General features: G+C 44.6%; 1 protein-coding gene and 2 long non-coding RNA genes across 5 annotated transcripts; 2 read left to right on the top strand and 1 right to left on the bottom strand.

Annotated features, from left to right (window-relative positions):
- Nucleotides 1-3,069: 3,069 nt before the first annotated feature.
- Nucleotides 3,070-3,603, bottom strand: LOC120678144 (WAG22 antigen-like). Its single transcript, XM_039959298.1, has one exon. The coding sequence runs from the start codon at nucleotides 3,601-3,603 to the stop codon at nucleotides 3,070-3,072; it is 534 nt and encodes a 177-aa protein (XP_039815232.1).
- A 970-nt stretch (nucleotides 3,604-4,573) lies between these two features.
- On the top strand, nucleotides 4,574-10,684 carry LOC120678587. The gene is made up of 3 exons (XR_005676640.1): nucleotides 4,574-5,055; nucleotides 5,456-7,018; nucleotides 8,636-10,684. It is a non-coding gene; the product is annotated as an uncharacterized LOC120678587 (long non-coding RNA).
- Nucleotides 10,685-15,480: 4,796 nt separating this feature from the next.
- On the top strand, nucleotides 15,481-18,273 carry LOC120678588. Of its 3 annotated transcripts, XR_005676643.1 has the most exons (8): nucleotides 15,484-16,265; nucleotides 16,349-16,485; nucleotides 16,579-16,883; nucleotides 16,948-17,191; nucleotides 17,272-17,513; nucleotides 17,585-17,692; nucleotides 17,767-17,877; nucleotides 17,954-18,273. It is a non-coding gene; the product is annotated as an uncharacterized LOC120678588 (long non-coding RNA). The 3 variants fall into 3 exon arrangements; XR_005676642.1 differs by having other exon boundaries at nucleotides 15,481-16,265; nucleotides 16,948-17,206; nucleotides 17,272-17,692; XR_005676641.1 differs by having other exon boundaries at nucleotides 15,483-16,265; nucleotides 17,272-17,692.
- The last annotated feature ends 332 nt before the right edge of the window (nucleotides 18,274-18,605 follow it).

Raw genomic sequence — 18,605 nt, 5'->3', positions numbered from 1 at the left:
TGGAAAGGAAGACTCTTGAACAATGCTGGCAGATTACGTCTAGTGAATTCAGTAGTGACCTCCATCCCGGTACATTTTCTATCGGTTTTTGCCTTGAATAAGTGGGCAATAAAGAAGATCGACAAAGTCAAATGTAGCTTCTTGTAGAAAGGAGCTGCAGATTCGAATGGGGGGCATTACTTGGTAAGGTGGACTAAAACAAGTCGCCCAAAGAAATTTGGTGGCCTCAACATTTTGGATTTGGGGTTGTTCAACAGAGCATTGCGTTTGAGGTGGCTATGGCTGGAATGGACAGATACTGATAGGCCTTGGTTTGGTATAGAGGTGCCTTGTGATTCAGTTGATCGTTAACTTTTCAGAGCAAGCACAGAGTCATCATTGGCGATGGTCGCAAAGCATCTTTCTAGAAATCTTCTTGGATTGATGGTAGGGCGCCGATGGACATTGCGCCGGGGCCCTATAAGTTGACCTAGAGGAAGAACAGGAAAGTAAGAGAAGAATTGCATGATCAATGCTGGACTCGGGGGCTGTGGCGCATGAGCATGGTAGAGGAAATGGCATAATTTGTGTTGCTTTGGGACTTGTTGCAGCAAGTTTCTTTGAGTGAATAGGAAGATCAACTCCTTTGGCGCTGAACTGCTAATAGCTCTTACTCTTCCAAGTCAGCTTACTTGGTTCAATTTAATGGATCATTTTGCAGCTTCCAAGGAAGCTACATCTGGAAAGCACATGCCGATGGGAAACACAAGTTCTTTGCTTGGCTTTTGGTCCAGTCCAAAATTCTCATTGCAAGCAAGCTGATCAAGATGGCGTGGCCGCGTGATCCGAATTGTCCCTTGTGTGATCTGAATTGTCCTTTGTGTGATCAAGAGCCAGAAACAGCAGCTCACCTCTGTCTTCATTGTGTTTTTGCTCAGGAAGTCTGGTTTCTGATGCAGGTATGGTCCAATGATTTATTGAAGAGACCGAAGAGGGGGGGATTGAGGTTTGGTGGACGTCTGCTTTGCGGCCACTTCCTAAAGATCAACGGTGGCATGTTGCAGCTTTACTAATGTACACAGCGTGGGATATTTGGAAGGAGAGGAATAGTAGAATTTTCGAAGGCAAATCTATGCTAGCATCTCTGTGGTTTTCAACTACATTTTGGAGGAGGTAGGCCTGCGACATGCGGCCGTGAGTGTGCGCCACGTAGTTCTTATGTTAGTCTCATGTCATGTTTCTTGCTAGTTTGAATGTTTTTTCTTTTGTGTGATTTCTCCTTAGTGAACTGTAAAACTTTGTTTCTCCTTCTTATATGATTTGGTACCCCTCCTGCCGTTTTCTTCAAAAAAAAAGAAGATAGGTAAGATTCTTTTATACAATCAAGGTGAAGTTGATGAAGATCCATAAAAGATGGGTAAAATCTTGTTTTATAATCATGACCAAGCCCTGCCGTGAATAGAGCAGCACATGCTGGCGCCCCTCACGAGACAAAAACGAAGCTCACTCGCAAGCGAGCATGCTGCAGGCCTCCTCGACAACAGCCCCCTCGGGCCTCGGCAGATCGCAAGGGGCCGGCGACCCGTCGTGCGCGCGCGCGGCCTGCTACCAGCCCAAACGGGCCTTGTTTGGTGGGCGCGTCTATAGTAGCACGCGGGCCGGCCTCTCTTGCAGCCCGGCCCGGATGCGCAGGCAGGACACGGGCTTGCTTTGTGGCTGGACCCAAGGAAGAAGACGCTGTACGGCCTCTTTCTCTATGTTGTGTCCAGGTCCAGCAGCTGGGTTTGCAGATGGTTTTATTTATTCTTTTCTTAAAAAAAAAAGAAAAATGAACCTTATTATTAAGAGTTTAATAATCCATCCAGACTATGTACTTGTACGCTCTGTGTCTACCCTGAATCTCTGTGTCAAATCAACGATGTAATACTATCTTTTTTTTTGCGATAAGATGTAGTACTATCTAGTTTGACATTTTCAGCGTGACTACTCTTTTGAGTTGAAAGTGCTACTTATTAGGTTATCACACATCGATCTGCCATTTTTTTTTCATTCAAAACAAAATATGGGACCAAAATCACGTCACTGTTTATGCATTTTTTTCCGAACGTGCCTGAGCATTCATTAAAAAGGAAATAATATGATTGATACAAACTTTAATAGGCAGAAATTATTAAGACGATTACAAAGCACCACCAAACAAATGGTAGGCGACTCTAACAAAAACAGCAAGGGCAACATGGAGTGAACACATGAACCCACGAAGCAAGACACAATCTAGCAACCGAACCAGCTCAAATAAACACCATCGCCAAGGAAGCAAAGGGTCTCCAAACTCGAAGATGCCAATGCATCCACTCGACCGACAAACCAAGAGGGTAAAGCATCCGCCCGAAACGATCAACAACCAGCAATAGTTATGTAATTTTAACCGTTGAATCCGGACCCATAAACAATGTCGAAATTTCGATAATAAATTTATTATGCCATGCTACTGCGCAGTCGATTGGGCGACCATCCGATGTTGCAAACGACGCCAGCTTTCACTGCGTTCGGCTGGTCTCCAGTCCTCCAGCGCTACAGTATTTCCCTCTCATATCGCTCCAGCTCCAGCCACCAGCCACCAGCCAGGTAACAGTATTTTTCTCTCACACCACTCCAGCTCCAGCCTGCCGAGTGCAGTGTTTTTAACATTTGCGCTGGAAACGAACACACCAGGCCAATTAAATCTCTACTATTAAAAAAGGTTAAGGGTGACTTTTTTGGTTCGTCATCCGAATATTCGTTCGAGATTCGTCCGTCCGTCCGTCCGCTGCTCCGCGCGCGGTTCCGCCTCTCGGTCTCCCCCGCTCGCCCGACGGTTCCATCTCTTCCCGTCTCCCTCACCCTCGCACTCGGCCCGACCTCCCCCCCACCCCCGCGTGCTGCCGTCGCCCCCAACCCCGCCCTCGCCGCCGTCGCCGTCTCCCCCACCTTGCTGCCGCCCTTGCGCTCTGCCCGCGCTCAACTCCACCGGCCGACGAAGGCCCCTCCACCGCGCAGATCCAACCCCCCGCCGGTACCTCCGCACGCTCGGTCGGCTGGGGCGGCGCCTCACTCCCCTTCGCCCAGCGCCCTCACCGGTTCGCGCGACGCCGGCGCCGCGTCGCCGCTCGGCCCCGCCCGCCCCGACCCAGCCCGCTCCGTCCCGGCCGCCTTGTCGTTCGCGCTGCGCCGTCCCGGCTGCCGCTCCGTCGAGAGGTCCGCGCCGCCGCTCGGTCCCGCCCGCCCTGACCCGACCGCCGCGCCGTCGTCAGATCCGCCGCCGACCCGCCCCTGGCACTCGCGCCGGACGCGACGTCCGCGTCGCCGCGCGGCCCCGCCCGCCGTGCCGTCCGCGCCCTCACCGGATCGCGTGCTCGATGGCGTGTGGCCGCCGCCGCCGCCTCTGCTCGGCTGACCGGGGCAGGGCGGAGGGAGGTCGCGCGCACGGCGACGGGCCTCGGTGACGAGCTCGCATTCGGCGCCCGCTCCACCGGTGACCCGCGCCTCAGCTCTCCCCCCGACCCCTCCCTTGGATCCCATCTCACCTCCGTGGCTCCGTCCGTCACCAAGCTCCCTCCCTTCCTCTCTCATCTCCCAGATCATCTCCGGCCCCAAGCTCCCTCCCGTTCGATGTCAAGTGTGAGTACCTGCTCTGGCTTTTCTCATGGATCTGACACTGCTACTTGTAATCCTCTCGTTTTCAGTTTCTGCAGGTTCAGTGTGCCTCCACAACTTGGACGCAGAGCAGTTCAAGGAATTTCTATGGTGATGAATTTGCTCCTTGAGTACAAACTGTGACGATGAGCAGAGGTATGGGAAAAGTGAGATTTAGATGTTTTGTGCCCCGTGGATAATCAAATTAGTTCGGCTATTGATTGAACTCATCAATTAGCAAAATAATTGATTGGTCTATTGAAATATCGAAACACCAAGAGAATGTCATGTGACCAATTCTATTCTCCTTCCTGTATCAGGATGGTAGAAGTTATCCACCCCTTATCAAATAAGTATAGTAAAAAAATTTTATTGGTGGAGCTTTTCAGTTTCACATAGAAAATCTGCAACACGAGGACTTTTGAGCATCTAGCAGCCAGCATAAGCTCCTATTCGCTAGCAAGGTGGCATCAAATGAGTCTTTCTCCATTGCCTGCATGAACAATCAAAAATAGCTCAGTTTCTTTGGGTTTGTTGGGTTTGTCAAACTGGTCCCATGGAGCATAGAAAACCTCCCTTGCATCAGTTTCAGGAAAAGTTTACCTTTGATGCCAGCATTAGTAATTTATAACAACGTTCTCTCAAAACTGGTGCGGTGGAGCGCCAAAAGACAACCTAATGATTTTACTATAGCTATTTCTCCATGTTTTCAGGAATTTTATGCATTGGGACGTGCCCTGAGCCTTCATTCATTACCTAAAAGTTAAAAGTAGGAAAATATGAAGTGGTTCCATATAATCCAACATGATCTACAAATGAGTAATTTATCATTTAACAGAAAATGATCTACATGGCCCTTCTGTTATTATTACTCATAAATTTAATGCACTTTTTGTTCAATCGATTTGTCTTGATGCAATTACCACATAATTGCTGCCTCAGAGTGTTCTTGGAATCATTCTTGGAGGTGGTGCGGGGACTAGATTGTCCCCCCTGACAAACAAGCGTGCCAAGCCTGCAGTTCCATTGGGTGCCAACTACAGGCTCATTGATATCCCTGTCAGCAATTGTCTCAACAGCAACATCTCAAAGATCTATGTGCTGACACAGTCAAGAGCCTAGGGAAGCAACATTGGAGGTTACAAGAATGAAGGCTCAGGGCACGTCCCAATGTGGATTTGTTGAAGTGTTAGCCGCGCAGCAGAGTCCAGATAATCCAAAGTGGTTCCAGGTATCTGTACTAATGTTGTGTGTTCTCTGATTTTCTCTAATGTGGAATGTGCCATTTCAGTAGCATGCACGTCGGGGGTTTCTAATATGAGATTTCAGCCTTATTCTGAGACTAAACATAGAGTGAAACAAAGGGATGCTGCTCTGCTCATTTTGCATGAATTTCATCGGGTATATGAAATAAAAGGGTATATTTGATGTGATTATGCACTGCATGAAAATATATCATTTCTACTTTATATGCCTAACTTTGCTGGACAATTGTGTGACATAGTTAAGGCCAACATTCTATTTTTACCGTATCTATGGATCCTACTGTTCCCTGTTACGATGCATCTATTAAATCCATGTATTATGATAACCTTACTTACGATGCTTGTAGCAACGCACGGGCATGATCGTTCCTAATTTACGATGCATCATTTCAGTGAACTGATAGATGTCATTACTTTGTTACTATAGATCCTGTCATTCCTGAAGCATATATTCAATCAGCCAATGCAAAAAAAAATACATATATCTCAATCAACCAGTCGCAGGTATCACTGAACATGGGGCCATGCACTTGCAGGAAAATATGTGCTCCATTGCAAGTTGCAATACTACAATGGCAAGTCCAGCATCTTTTCCACTTACATGATCCTCTGATTGTTTGTTGATGGATCTTAATGTGAACAATAGGATGATAAGGTCCACACAGTTCTTTTCAAAAAAGGTCCACAATGTTTTCATATTCTGTTGTACATTTATTTGCATATTTAGTTGCCCTTGAACATTAATATGTTATTATTTTCCTTTTATGAGTCCAAATTTGACCAACATTCGTGACATGTATTTTGATGATAGTCCTGGTAATATGTTCGTGCACTACTATTTATCTTTGGTCAATGATCTGTTTATTGTGTGAAAATTATGTTTGATGACTTCTATTTACCTTGGATATTCACGTATTTTTTATGATTTTTTTATTACCCATGACAACGCACGCACGGGCATTCACCTAGTTAAATTAAAGGACGTGTGGGTTGGGGGGGGGGACGCCTGGTCTCTCTGATCTGGTTTGGCTAAGTAATGTGTACGGAACCATCAGTGCACACGTCCATGTCGTCGTTGCGCCTCAACCATATCATCTACCTACTGCATGCATTAAAGTTCTACGAACTACCCCTCCATTTTTAAATATATGACCCTATTAACTTTTTTCATTGTTTGACCTTTCATCCTTTCTATAAATTTTTATACAAAAATATAATTTTAGAAGTTAAATATAAAGTACATTTGATGATTAATCTAGTGGTACTTATTTTACTTTACTGAACTCGTTAGTCAAACTTTGAGTAAAAAAAAAATCAATTGTGCCATATATTTAAGAATGGAGGTGTTGACGATCAAAATTAGCAGCCCATCAGGAAACCTGGATACTCCGGATAAAAGGCCGGTTACTCCGGACTAAAGTTCGAATGCCCGAACATTAGCCCGGATACTCCGAGCCTACAGGTTTGATCAGTCGAGTTTAGCGGTCTGACTGGTCCATTTGAAGTCCGCAGAAAACTAGAGTTTTTTTAGATTTAGAAATGTAAAAATGATTTCTTGTGGGGCAAGACCTCCCCACCCTCCCCACCCTATAAATATAAAGGGCCACGACCGATTGAGGTATCCAATTGATCAAAAACATATCATTCTATTACTTTTCATCACTTTGCATTACTTTTTGTCTACTCCAAACCGTAGCTCTTTCAACCCCCATATTTATTGTTCTTCTCTCGTCTTCACGATATTTGAAGGCGTTCTAGGTGGCATGCTGACCCTAAAACAACCCTGTGTGCGCTTGCCCTGACGGGAAAAAATTAAAGGATCTTCTACCATAGTGAAGCTAACAAATCCTAGTGAGGTTGATGCCAACAATATCGTTAAGACGATTATTGACGAATTGTCAGAGGAAGATCGTCAAGCTTATGAAACCTTCATCAAGTAATGTGAAGAAGAGAGCATACAACGCAAAGCCAAAGAGATTGAAGAAAAGCGTCAATGGTGGTTGTCTCACTTCTCCAAGAATCGGAAGGGTGGCGTCTCCAAGAACAAGGAGGTGGTCGTTCTTTCAGAGGAGAAAGAGCGTACCAAGGCAAACACCAATGTAAGTGCTGCAACATCATTTGTTACTTTGGAGCAAGTTAGTCAGATATTGGTTAGTGGTCAAGAAAAAAATGATGGCTACTGTTCAAAACATGATTGATAAATCATTAGGAAAGCAATCCTTGGCCGATAATAGTAGTTCTCCAAAATCTAATGTTGTTGGTACTTTTCAACATAATGCCACACCTCCTGAGTCATCAGCAGCACATGTGCCTCAATATGGCATGCCGTTGAATTATTATGATGGTCAGAAAGCTCCAGAACAATACAGCGCAAACAGAGCGCAAACAGAGCGTTCAGACCGGCTTCACAGCTTGGTCAAACCGGTTATGAAGGACCGGTTTTGGTGCTCTAGTGGCGTATCAGTCATCTCCTGAACCAATTGCTAGTATACCTCCTGTTCAGGCTGATCTTAGCCAAACAAATAGATTTACTGATTATTTTGTTCCTCCATACGCTGCAACATATAATTCCTATACTATGCCTCCCTAGAGTTCAGGTTTTTCATACGGTGCAATACCAAATAATGGTTATTTGCAGCAAACACTATATACACAACCGAACCATGCACCGCATACGCTGAATAATTCTAGTGCAAATGTGCAAAGGCCAAATGATTCTTATTTTAATCAAATACTTGAAAAATATAAGAGAGATTTGGCAATTATGTTTAAAGAAACTTTCGGCGTAGAACTTAAGGATAAAACTCTTGTTTATTAGAAGTCTTATCCATAGAGTTTTGATTATATACCATATCCTAACAATTTTATGGTGTTACGGAGTTGTGGTGGCATGAATCGAATTTTCCCTTTATTAAATTCACTGGGAGGATAGTAGAACTACATGAGAGCATGTTAGTCAGTTTAAAGCACAAATAGGAATTTATGGTAATCTTGATCATTTAAAAATCAGAATATTCCTTTGTCATTATTTGGTATTGCTTTTTCATGATTTTCGGCATTATCTCATAATTCTATACAGACATGGTCTCAATTAGAGCGCAAAATTCATGAGCATTTTTACAATGGTGGTAATGAATTGAGGCTATGTTATTTAACATCGGTTAGGCAAAAGCTTGATGAGCCTATTGCTGAATACATTAGAAGATTTAGAGATACAAAAACTGATATTATAGTCTGATTATTTTTAAAAAGGATCTTGCTAAATTAGCTCTTAATGGTTTGAGATATCATATTAAAGAAAAATTGGAAGGTTATGAGTTCTTAACCATTAATCAAGTGCTGCAAAGGGGTTTGGCACAAGAAAGCCAAAATAAAGATTCTAAATTCAAATCTGATCGTCTTGGTATGCATGTGTTACATGGTGATTCTTCAGACGATGAGAATAATGAGGTTTATGCTGCTGAATTTGTATGGTTAGCCATTGATAAGCCAAGCACTTGTGATTCTTTAAAGCCGATTCCAAAAAATCGGCATGATGAAGTTAAATTTACTTTTGATGTGTCTAAGTGTGATAGGATTTTTGATGAGTTGGCAAAGCTTGGGAAAATTAATTTTTTTCACACTATTCCATCAATGAATGAATTGAAGAGGCACGCTTATTGTAAGTTACACAATATTTTTTCTCATCTTACCAATTATTGCAATGTTTTTCATAGACAAATACAATCGACCACAAATGAAAAGACGATTGGTTATTCCTGCAATGCAAATCGATCAGAATCCTTTTCCCGTTCATACACTTGAGTTGACAAATCCACAAGTGTTGATTTGGCAAAACCAAGTTGAATCTGCCAAAGAGAAAAATGTGATCATTTGTGAAGAGAGGACCGAAGAAAAAGTGATGCAGAAAAGACCCCTCGAGTTGCAAAAAAAAGGCTTCAATGCCCGAGGGGCAAGACAAGAAGACGAGGACTGGTGACAAGTCAACCGGTCTAACCGTTTCACAGGGTGGTCTGACCGGTGTACTAACCAATATAACCGGTACAGAGACCGGTCTGTCCAGCGTGTTGAGTGGGCTTGCAAGTTCCTTCAAGATCAAGAACGAAACAAGGCCGAGCTTCAAAGAGCTCTTGGCCAAATATGAGCAGAAAGGAGCCACCCAGAAATAGAACGAACGACCAAATAAAGCCGAAGATACACAATCATCATCAAGACATTGTGAGCAACTGGATCCTCGTTCATGTCAAGGTACAAGTGCTGCACCATATTCATTCTTTGGATCAGTTACTCCCTGGTTTTTGTCATATCCTTATTACTATTCACCTTCGGATTATAGTAGCTTGTATATGCAACCATATATCATACAATATCCTTCTACATTTCCGAATTGTGATTCATTACAAAGATCAGTTGTTACTAATAATAATCTAGTCAAAAGCAAGTTTGAAGAGTGAGAAGAGTGTGAAGCAAGATTCAAAATATTTGCAGCCGATGTGGTGTCCCTCTTGCTTAACTCACACTCAAAAGAGGAAGTTGCAACGATTACACAGACGATAATCATTGGAGCATCAATCTGATCCAAAGCCAGCACCGTCTGCACCAACCAAGAACAAGTGGAGGCCAAAGAAGACAACTTCAACATCAACTTGAGCAAAGTCAAGATATATGGCCGATGCATAGTTCCATCATCCTTAGAATAAATATATGGCCGATGTACTATTCATCATCGCCCTTAGACAATTTTTGTCCAAAAGATTATTTTTGATTTGCAAGCATTGCCAAAAAACAAGGGGGCATATGTTGACGACCAAAATTGGTAGCCAGATTAGAAAACCCGGATACCCTGGGCTAAAGTTTGGACATCCGAACATTAGCCCAGATACTCCAGGTTTAAGCTTGGATACTCCGGTCCTACCGGTCTGATTGGTCCGTTTTAGTAGTCTGACCGGTCCATTCGAAGTCCGAAGGAAATTAGAGTTTTTCTTAGATTTAGATCTGTAAAAAGAATTTTTTGCGGGGCAAGACCTTCCCACCCTATAAATATAAAGAGCCACGGCCGATTGAGGTATCCAATCGATCAAAAATATACTAATCTATTACTTTTCATTACTTTGCATTACTCTTTGTCTTCTCCAAACTCTAGCTCTTCCAACCTCAATATTTTCTGTTCTTCTCTCGTCTCCATGATGTTTGAAGGCATTCTAGGTTGCCTGCCGACCCTAGTACAATCCTGCGTGCGCTTGCCCTGACGGGTCCCTCCCGGGCGAGCGTTCGTCGGATCTTCGCCGGCCTTCAACGAAGACCGATTTGACCGAACTCCCTGACCGATCTGACCGGACCTAAATGGCGGCGCTGCAACGTGTGCCTCTGCTCGCTGCACGTGCTAGTGCTCTCGTGTGTTGGCCCAGAATTTGCGCCAACAGGCGGGACCGCGCAATATCTTTATTCATCGCTAACATAATATGGCGTATGTCCGCTCTATCCAAAGCCCTCGAGTACCACACGCTTGAATAAAAGAGAGAAAATATAATGTAGTAGCCACCATTACAGCGAAGTATAAACTTTTCATTGGTAATCTATGCATTTAAATGTCCGAGTTTTTGTCATGAAAATTGTACTTCATGACATGCATCACTGACATAATTTCGCTAACCGGTCCGTGTGCTAGGTTAACATGAATTTTCCTGTGTTTTTTCGAATTGGGGCCAGCTGAGAGTGTGCTAACAGCCAAAATTGGCACCAACCGGTCTGACCGGGCCGACCGAGCGGTCTGACCGGTCGAGGTACTGTGGCCAGTCCGGCAGGGACCGACCGGTCTGACCGGTGGGTCTGACCGATCTGACCGGTCTAGGAGGAGTCCGACTATAATTAGAGTTTTTAATATATTTAGATCTGTAAAAGGATTTCTTGCGAGATAAGACCACCTCACCCTATAAATATAAAGGGTCACGGCCGATTGAGGATATCCAATCGATCAAAACACAATACAATTACTATTTTTTATCGTCTTTACCTTTTCTCCAAACCCTAGCTTTTCCAACCCTCATCTGTTGTTCTTCCCTCATCTCCACGATGTTTAAAGGCATTCTAGGTGGCCTGCCGATCCTAGAACAACCCTATGTGCGCCTGCCCTGACGGGGTCCCTCCCGGGCAAGCGTTCGTAGGTCATCGCCGATTCACCCCGGAGACCGGTCTGACCGACCGGTCTGACCAACCGGTCTGACCGCTCCACGCAGGAGGACCTGCACCAAGCCCCTCCTCGCGCTGTGCGACCTAGCGCGTTCGTGTGTGGACCCGTAAAAGGCCTCAACACATATTTTTGGCGACAACGCTGGGGAAGAAAGATCTTAGTTAGCAAAACCGATCTAATCTACCCTGAAGAAGATGGGCTCTAATACCGAGATTGACAAAGACAACATCATCCCTGCGACGTACGAGCATCTTCCTGAGGACGTCCATCTGGTGTTGGAGGAGCGCAAGAAGAAGCATGATGAAGAATCTACTAGCGGCGCTTGCAAGCATCAAGGTCGATCGACGCGGCAAGATCACCAAGATCAAGGAGATCGACTTCATTTCTACCTCCACGGATGCATCTACTGAGGTAACACCTGCTGCAAGTGCTCCATATTCTGGTGTTACTATGGAACAAATTCAGAAATTTCTAGCTGAGCGTGATGTTTATTGGGTTAATTGGCTTAGCTCTAAGGAAAGAGAATCGGCTGGTAAGAAACCAGAGATAGCCGATGAACCTCCATCTGTTTCTACTTTTGAATTTTATGTTCCTCAACCATCGGCAGCTTCTCCTATGAGTCAACCTCAATATGGGATGCCGATGAATTATTTCAGTGGTCAAACTGTGACACCCACATACACCGATCCCATTATGAGTATCCCTGGTTCGGCCAACATTAACCGAACAAACGAGCTTGTTTCATACATACCACCGGAACCTCCTAGGAACTCAGTACCACTTATCGGTCCTATCTCCGACGAGATGTCTGACTGATAGGTGCAGCGTTGGCAAAACCGGCAGAGACTGGTCAGACCGGTTCCCCCCAACCGGTCCGACTGGTCGTACCGACCGGTCCGACCGATCCATCAGGTCATCCTATTTTAAACCAGCGTGAAGTATCTACGTCCACAGCCAAATTCTTCAAGTCATTTTGATAAAGTGCTTACTGATTATAAGAATGATTTGGCTAATTTGCTTAGAGAAAGTTTTGGGGTGGATGTTAGAATCAAAACTCGCACATACCAAAAACTGTATCCTACTTTGTTTGATTCGGTTGCATACCCTATTGGTTTTAGGTTGCCTGAATTTGTTAAGTTCAGTGGAGAAGATACTAGAAGTACTTTTGAGCATATTAGTCAGTATCTTGCCCAATTAGGAGAAGCTGGTTCAATAAACGAGTTGAAAATGCGTTTATTTCTTTATCTCTAATTGGAACCGTTTTCTCATAATTTTCTTCTTTGGCACCTAATTCTATTGGCTCATGGGAACAATTAGAGCAGAAGTTCCATGAGCACTTTTTCTGTGGGCATGATGAGCTTAAATTGTCTCACTTGACATCGGTTAGACAGTCGCGTGATGAATCTGTCAATGATTACATAAGACGATTCTATGATAAAAAAACCGATGCTTTAGTGTGAATATTGCAGAAAAAGATTTAGCTAATTTGGTTTTTAATGGCTTGCGCTCTCATATTAAAGAAAGATTAGGGAGCTATGATTTCTTTACTGTTACTCGAGTGCATCAATGAGCTTTGGCTATGGAAAGCCAAAGCAAAGAGTCTCAGGAGTCTCATAGACACCATCGTTCTAGTGTGCATGCTTTAGATTGCAATTCAGATTGTTCGGACGATGAGTCTAATGAAGTTTATGCTGCTGAGTTTGTTTGGCCATCTCAAACCAAACCATTTATTTGTTCTGCTCTTAAGCCAATTCTTAAAAATTGGCAAGACGAATAATTTACTTTTGATGTATCCAAGTGCGAAAGGATATTTGATGAGTTATATAGGATTGGATACATCAAGATGTCACATACTGTACCGCCGCTTGAAGAGTTAAAGTGGCGAGTATATTGCAAATTTCATAATACCTTCTCACATGCTACCAATGATTGTAACATATTATGTAGGCAAATTCAATCGGTCATTAATGAAGGACGATTGATCAAAATCCTTTCCCGGTGCATATGTTAGAGTTAAATAATCCTAAAGTGTTAATTCGATCAAATCAAGACGAATCAACGAAGGAGAAGATTGTAATCATTGGTGATGAAAGATCTGAAAAGAAACTGACACAGAAGACCCCTCAAGCCACAAAAACACTCGGGGGGCAAGACAAGAAGAAGAAGGCCAACAGCAAGTCGACCGGTCTGACCGACCACAACGGCGATCTGACCGGTTCGATCGGTCTGACCGGTTCTAGGACCGATTTGATTGGTGTGCCCAGTAAATCTAGGAATTCCCCCAGAAGCAAGACAAGGCCGAGTTTTAAAAAACTCTTGGCCAAATATGAAAAGGAGGGGATTGCTCAAAGACACAAGGGGTGACCAAGCAAAGTCAAGGATACAAAGCCCTCATCGAAACATCAGGAGCAATTGGATCCTCATCCAAGACAAGCTGATTATACGCCATCCAATGGACCGATTACTCTGTGCAACGATCTGGTCAAAAAGGATATTGATTGCAATGAAGCATATGCGAAAGGTACAAAGCAAGATTCAAAGTATTTACAACCGAGGTGGTGCCCCTCAGGCTTGTCTCTTACTCAGAAGCGAAGGCTGCAATGTATGCGCAAGAAGGAGGCAATGGAGCAACAAGTGGAGGCCATGCCAAAGACGTCAGCAATCACGAAGAAGGTGTGGCGGCCGAAACAGGTTGTTTCAACATCAACTTGATTAGAGCAAGTTATGGCCGATAATTATTTATCGCCCTTAGCACAAATAATGGCCGATGTAATAATAATCATCGCCCTTAGATAATTTTGGCTCAGAAGAATATTTTTTTGGCAAGCAAGCTTTACCAAAAAAACAGGGGGGCATATGTTGACAGCCAAAATTGGCACCAACCGGTCTGACCGGTCCGATCGAGGTACTGTGGCCAGTCTGGCAGGGACCTACCGGTCTGACTGGTGGGTCTGACCGGTCTAGGACGAGTCCAACTGTAATTAGAGTTTTTAATAGATTTAGATCTGTAAAAGGATTCCTTGCGGGATAAGTCCATCTCATCCTATAAATATAAAGGGTTACGGCCGATTGAGGATATCCAATCGATCAAAACACAATACAATTACTACTTTTTATCGTCTAACCTTTTCTCCAAACCCTAGCTTTTCCCACCCTCATCTGTTGTTCTTCCCTCGTCTCCGCGACATTTGAAGGCGTTCTAGGTGGCCTGCCGATCCTAGAACAATCCTACATGCGTGTGCCCTGACGGGGTCCCTCCTGGGCGAGCGTTCGTCGACCGTCGCCGATTCACCCCGGTGACCGGTCTGACCGGTCCCTTAGACGGCGAGGGACCGGTCTGACTGCTCTACGCAGGAGGAGCTGCACCGAGCCCCTCCTCGTGCCACACGACCTAGCGCGTTCATGTGTTGACCCGTAAAAGGCGTCAACAGAGTGGGATGTAAATTTGTGGCCTCCTTCTCTTCTTTCTTCTCCAACTCAGCATATATATGATGTGATCTTCATTTAGACCACCAACTTGATCTCATGATACTTCCTTTAAGATGTGTACCCTTTAGAACTATAGCATCAAAGTCCCCCTCTTAGATTCGCACACTATCCAGACTAGACGTGTAATCTTAAATTTACTAACTGGCAGTATGAAACACCGACGATTGTGATAGCAGCAAAAAGGATCATTCAAAACAAAAAATTTGTTTAAAATCAAAACTTATTGCTTCTAAATGGAGCTTAGTTACCCATATGAAACATTAATTGCTAACTAACTATAACAGACTTAGTAAAATGGCGACACCTATTTTTTCTTGGAAAAAGTCCGATTTACATCATCGAACTATTGTAAAAGTCTAATTTTCAATCTTCAACTACAAAACCCGATAACAGAAAGTCATCCAACTATCAAAATCGGGCAAACTTGACCCTTAAATGGCATAATTACTATTGAAATGTAAATTAACAACCAACATGTTTGCTAGATGGCATGTAGGTAACCTAGTTATTACCACATCTCTTCAGTGGCAATCATACATAGTATCACTCATTGTAGTTATAGATGGCCAACTGGGCTGGGCCAAATGGGCGGCCCGAAGTCCGGCCCGGAAAAGCACGGCCCAGGTACGGCCTGGCACTATTGTCATAGTGCCTGGGCTGGCACGGCACGACCAAGTGGCGGTTTTTTATTTTTTATTTTCATTTTTTACAAAAATATATTTTTGTTTTCAAAATTTACAGGAATATACCCCAGCCGCCCCGCTGCCAGGCGGCCGGGACCTGGTCGCCCCGCTGCGGGGCGGCAGGGGCTTTTCTGCAAAAATTTTCGCGGAGAATTTGCGCTGAAGCCCCTGGAGGACCGGTCGCCCGATAGCGGGGCGGCCGGCCCCCCAGGCCGCCCGGCAGCAGGGCAGCAGGCCCCGACCGCCCGGCAGCGGGGCGACCGCCTCCCCCGGCCCTATATAAGGGGTTGGCTGCCCCCACCCCCTCATTTGGCTCACTAAAAATCCAGAAAAAAAGAAAAGAGAGGGAGGGAGGGAGAGGAGGGGTGAGGGAGAGGCAAAGCGGCGAAGCACTGTCGGATTTTCAAGCCGGCGACTGCAGGTAACTAAAATTTTCTACACTTTACAAATAGATTATGTTGTAATTATTTTTGTTGACACAGTAGATTAGCAATCAGTTACTATAGTGAGTAAGGTCAAAACCAGATTTCTAGTTTAGGTGTAGTTACTTGTAGTGATTAGCGTTGACACAGTAGATTAGCAATCATTTTAATTAATGTTAGTAGTGATTAGTGTTAGATTAAGGATTTAGATTCGGTTATGTATGGATATGTATTTGAACCAGATGGTAGCATGTAACAATATAATTTTATTATGTATGTATGTGTAGTTGAACCAGATGGTAGCATGTAACAATATAATTTCGTTATGTATGGACATATAGTGTTGTACGATGGTACTATTTAATTTAGATGTGTGTGATTGTATTGCATTGTTTTGATCTTACATGGTAAGTATGGCCGGGGTTACTCCTGCGTTGCTGGACCCAACAATAGACTCGGGTCACCGGTCCTTTCTTGCTATGGTTCAACACCAACAACTCAACGTGCTGCGTCCACGTCCACTTGCAGAGTTGGTTCCTGTAGACTCACGATGGGTGCCCTGGTGATGTGTCGTCTATTTTCTGTTTTCGTCCGTTATATATTTCGTTATATAATGTACTAACGTTTGTGCACTATATGATGCAGGCTGAGCAAGGCAGGTCTTCTTACTTTAGGACCTTGAGCAACGTTTTGCAGGTGTTGCCACCACGATTGATACTGAAGACTTCAATGAGCACCCACAGTCGAAAGGCCCTTCGAAGTCATGGCTCCTACAGTTCTAGGTACAACTTCCTACAAAACGATGTGTTGATGTATTTTATAGCTTTGAAATACCTCATGTGTTTTTTATTCTCAATATTTGTACTTCATTGCAGCCGGACCTGTTGGCAGCCGATGCTGATGACTACAGCGTGATTAGATCACTCGAGGCATACCTGTTGTGGTTGTTTGGGTACATCATGTTCAACAACTCACACGGCCACTGTGTGGATAGGGTGCTTGTGCCCTACGCACAGGAGATCGCCGATGCAGATGAGGATGCCATACCCTTATATAGTTGGGGTTCAGCGGTTCTTGCATGCACATATCGTGAACTCTGCAAGACATCACGGCAGAATGATCGCAATGCTTTCCTAACGGGGTGCCCAATTCTACTACAACTTTGGTCTTACGATCATAGGTAACAAAAACATATAAGTCCCCATGTACTAATAATGTGTCACTAATTTCTATTTAACGTGCAGTTTGTAAAGGGCTGGACATCCTTTCTCCACCATGTGGGTCACTAGGTTACAACCGTGGGTGGCTACGTGGGATAATGCAAACGAGCAGTTGGTTGAGGACACCGGTCCACACACTGAGGCTTCGTTTAGGGCGTACCTGACTTGGTACGAACCTAAGACTCGTTGCCGCTTGACGTATGCTGACATGCATCCACAGCCGCATGTTGTGACTTCGCAGGATGGCTATGTACGACACAGGGATGAGGTACTAGCTGGGGCGGTGAGTAAATATTGACGGCATTTTCAATCTTTTAAGATTTGTGGACTAAGTTTTTTTGGTTGCAGTTCGAAATGTGTAGGTTGCTTGAATTAGATTGCTCACTGAATGTAATGAGGATTCATGGCGGGTTTACGATGAGCATGCCGGTGCAACTCGAGGCCTGGACCACTCAACGTGATAGAGCCCGAGGCATCCTTCAGGCCTTTGGTACGCGGACGGTGTATGAGGATTCCTACAGATCGTCGCAAGCGTCCACGTCGGTTCCTTGTGGTGCCGCAGTGCAGCAGCCTCCCCCATACCACCCACAGTACGAAGATATGGTGTGATATTTACCAATCCGTATATTTGTAGGCAATATTTAAGTACGACTCCACACAGGGTACGGGTACCCCGGTTCTCAGCCCTATGGAGGGTCAGGTGCCTCGCAAGGGGCTCCGTTTCAAGGAACCCAGTTTACCTCTATGACACCAGCTGCAGGGAATTTAGGTAAATATGTGGTGCATAATTATATTTGCTTTTGTTTTATGGTCGAAGGCTCATACATTACTATTTACACTCAGGATCACAACAGTTCACCGGAGCGGGGCCTTCTTCGTATCACCCTATGCCGCCACCAGGAGGATATCAAGGAGTTTATTCCTATCCACCACCACCACCACCTCCAACACAGGGTACGCACAATCATTTGTACGGAATTGCATTCACCTATTTAACATTGTTTAAAAAAAGGTTTTTTGTGATCCGTAGGGTGGTCTCAAGACAACGACGAGGCCTCCTTCGATGACTTTACACGGTTGTTTGCTACACCTACCCAGGACGATGATCCCAGCTTGCATACACCTCTGGCTCTATTACGCCGTCCTGCCAGAGACGTGAGGCCACCGGACCGTCATAGCTACCCTACAGATCACGTACATGCACAACGTAAGAGAGGTCGGCACGGTAGGGGTGGTTAGTTGTTGCCACTTGTTTCTCTATTGTTATTATGGACCTGTCGTCTTGGTTTTCATATTTTGTACTCAAACTTGGTTTATGCTACCTTGCAATGCAAGCACACTTTTGCAGTACCAATGAACTGTTAGACCATTATATATTATATGAATAGTATTACGACAAACCGAGAGTTTTTTTTCTAAATTTTTGGTGAAGCAAACGAGGGCCGGCGGCCTCTGGGATCCGCCCGCCCCCCGATCCTCCAGGGGCCTTAGCGCAAATTCTCATCGAAAAGTTTTGCAGAAAATCCCCTGCCGCCTCGCAGCGGGGCAACCAGGTCTCGGCCGCCCGGCAATGGGGCGGCTGGAGTATATTTCTGTAAATTTCGAAAACGAAAATATATTTTTGTAAAAATTAAAAATTAAAAAAACTGCCGACCAAGTGGGCTTTGCTTGGGCTGCCACCG

The sequence above is a fragment of the Panicum virgatum genome, chromosome 6N, assembly GCF_016808335.1.
Source record: "Panicum virgatum strain AP13 chromosome 6N, P.virgatum_v5, whole genome shotgun sequence".
Lineage (NCBI taxonomy): Eukaryota > Viridiplantae > Streptophyta > Magnoliopsida > Poales > Poaceae > Panicum > Panicum virgatum.
The sequence above is the reverse complement of the archived record's forward strand: the minus strand, read 5'-3'. Positions and strand labels throughout refer to the sequence as shown.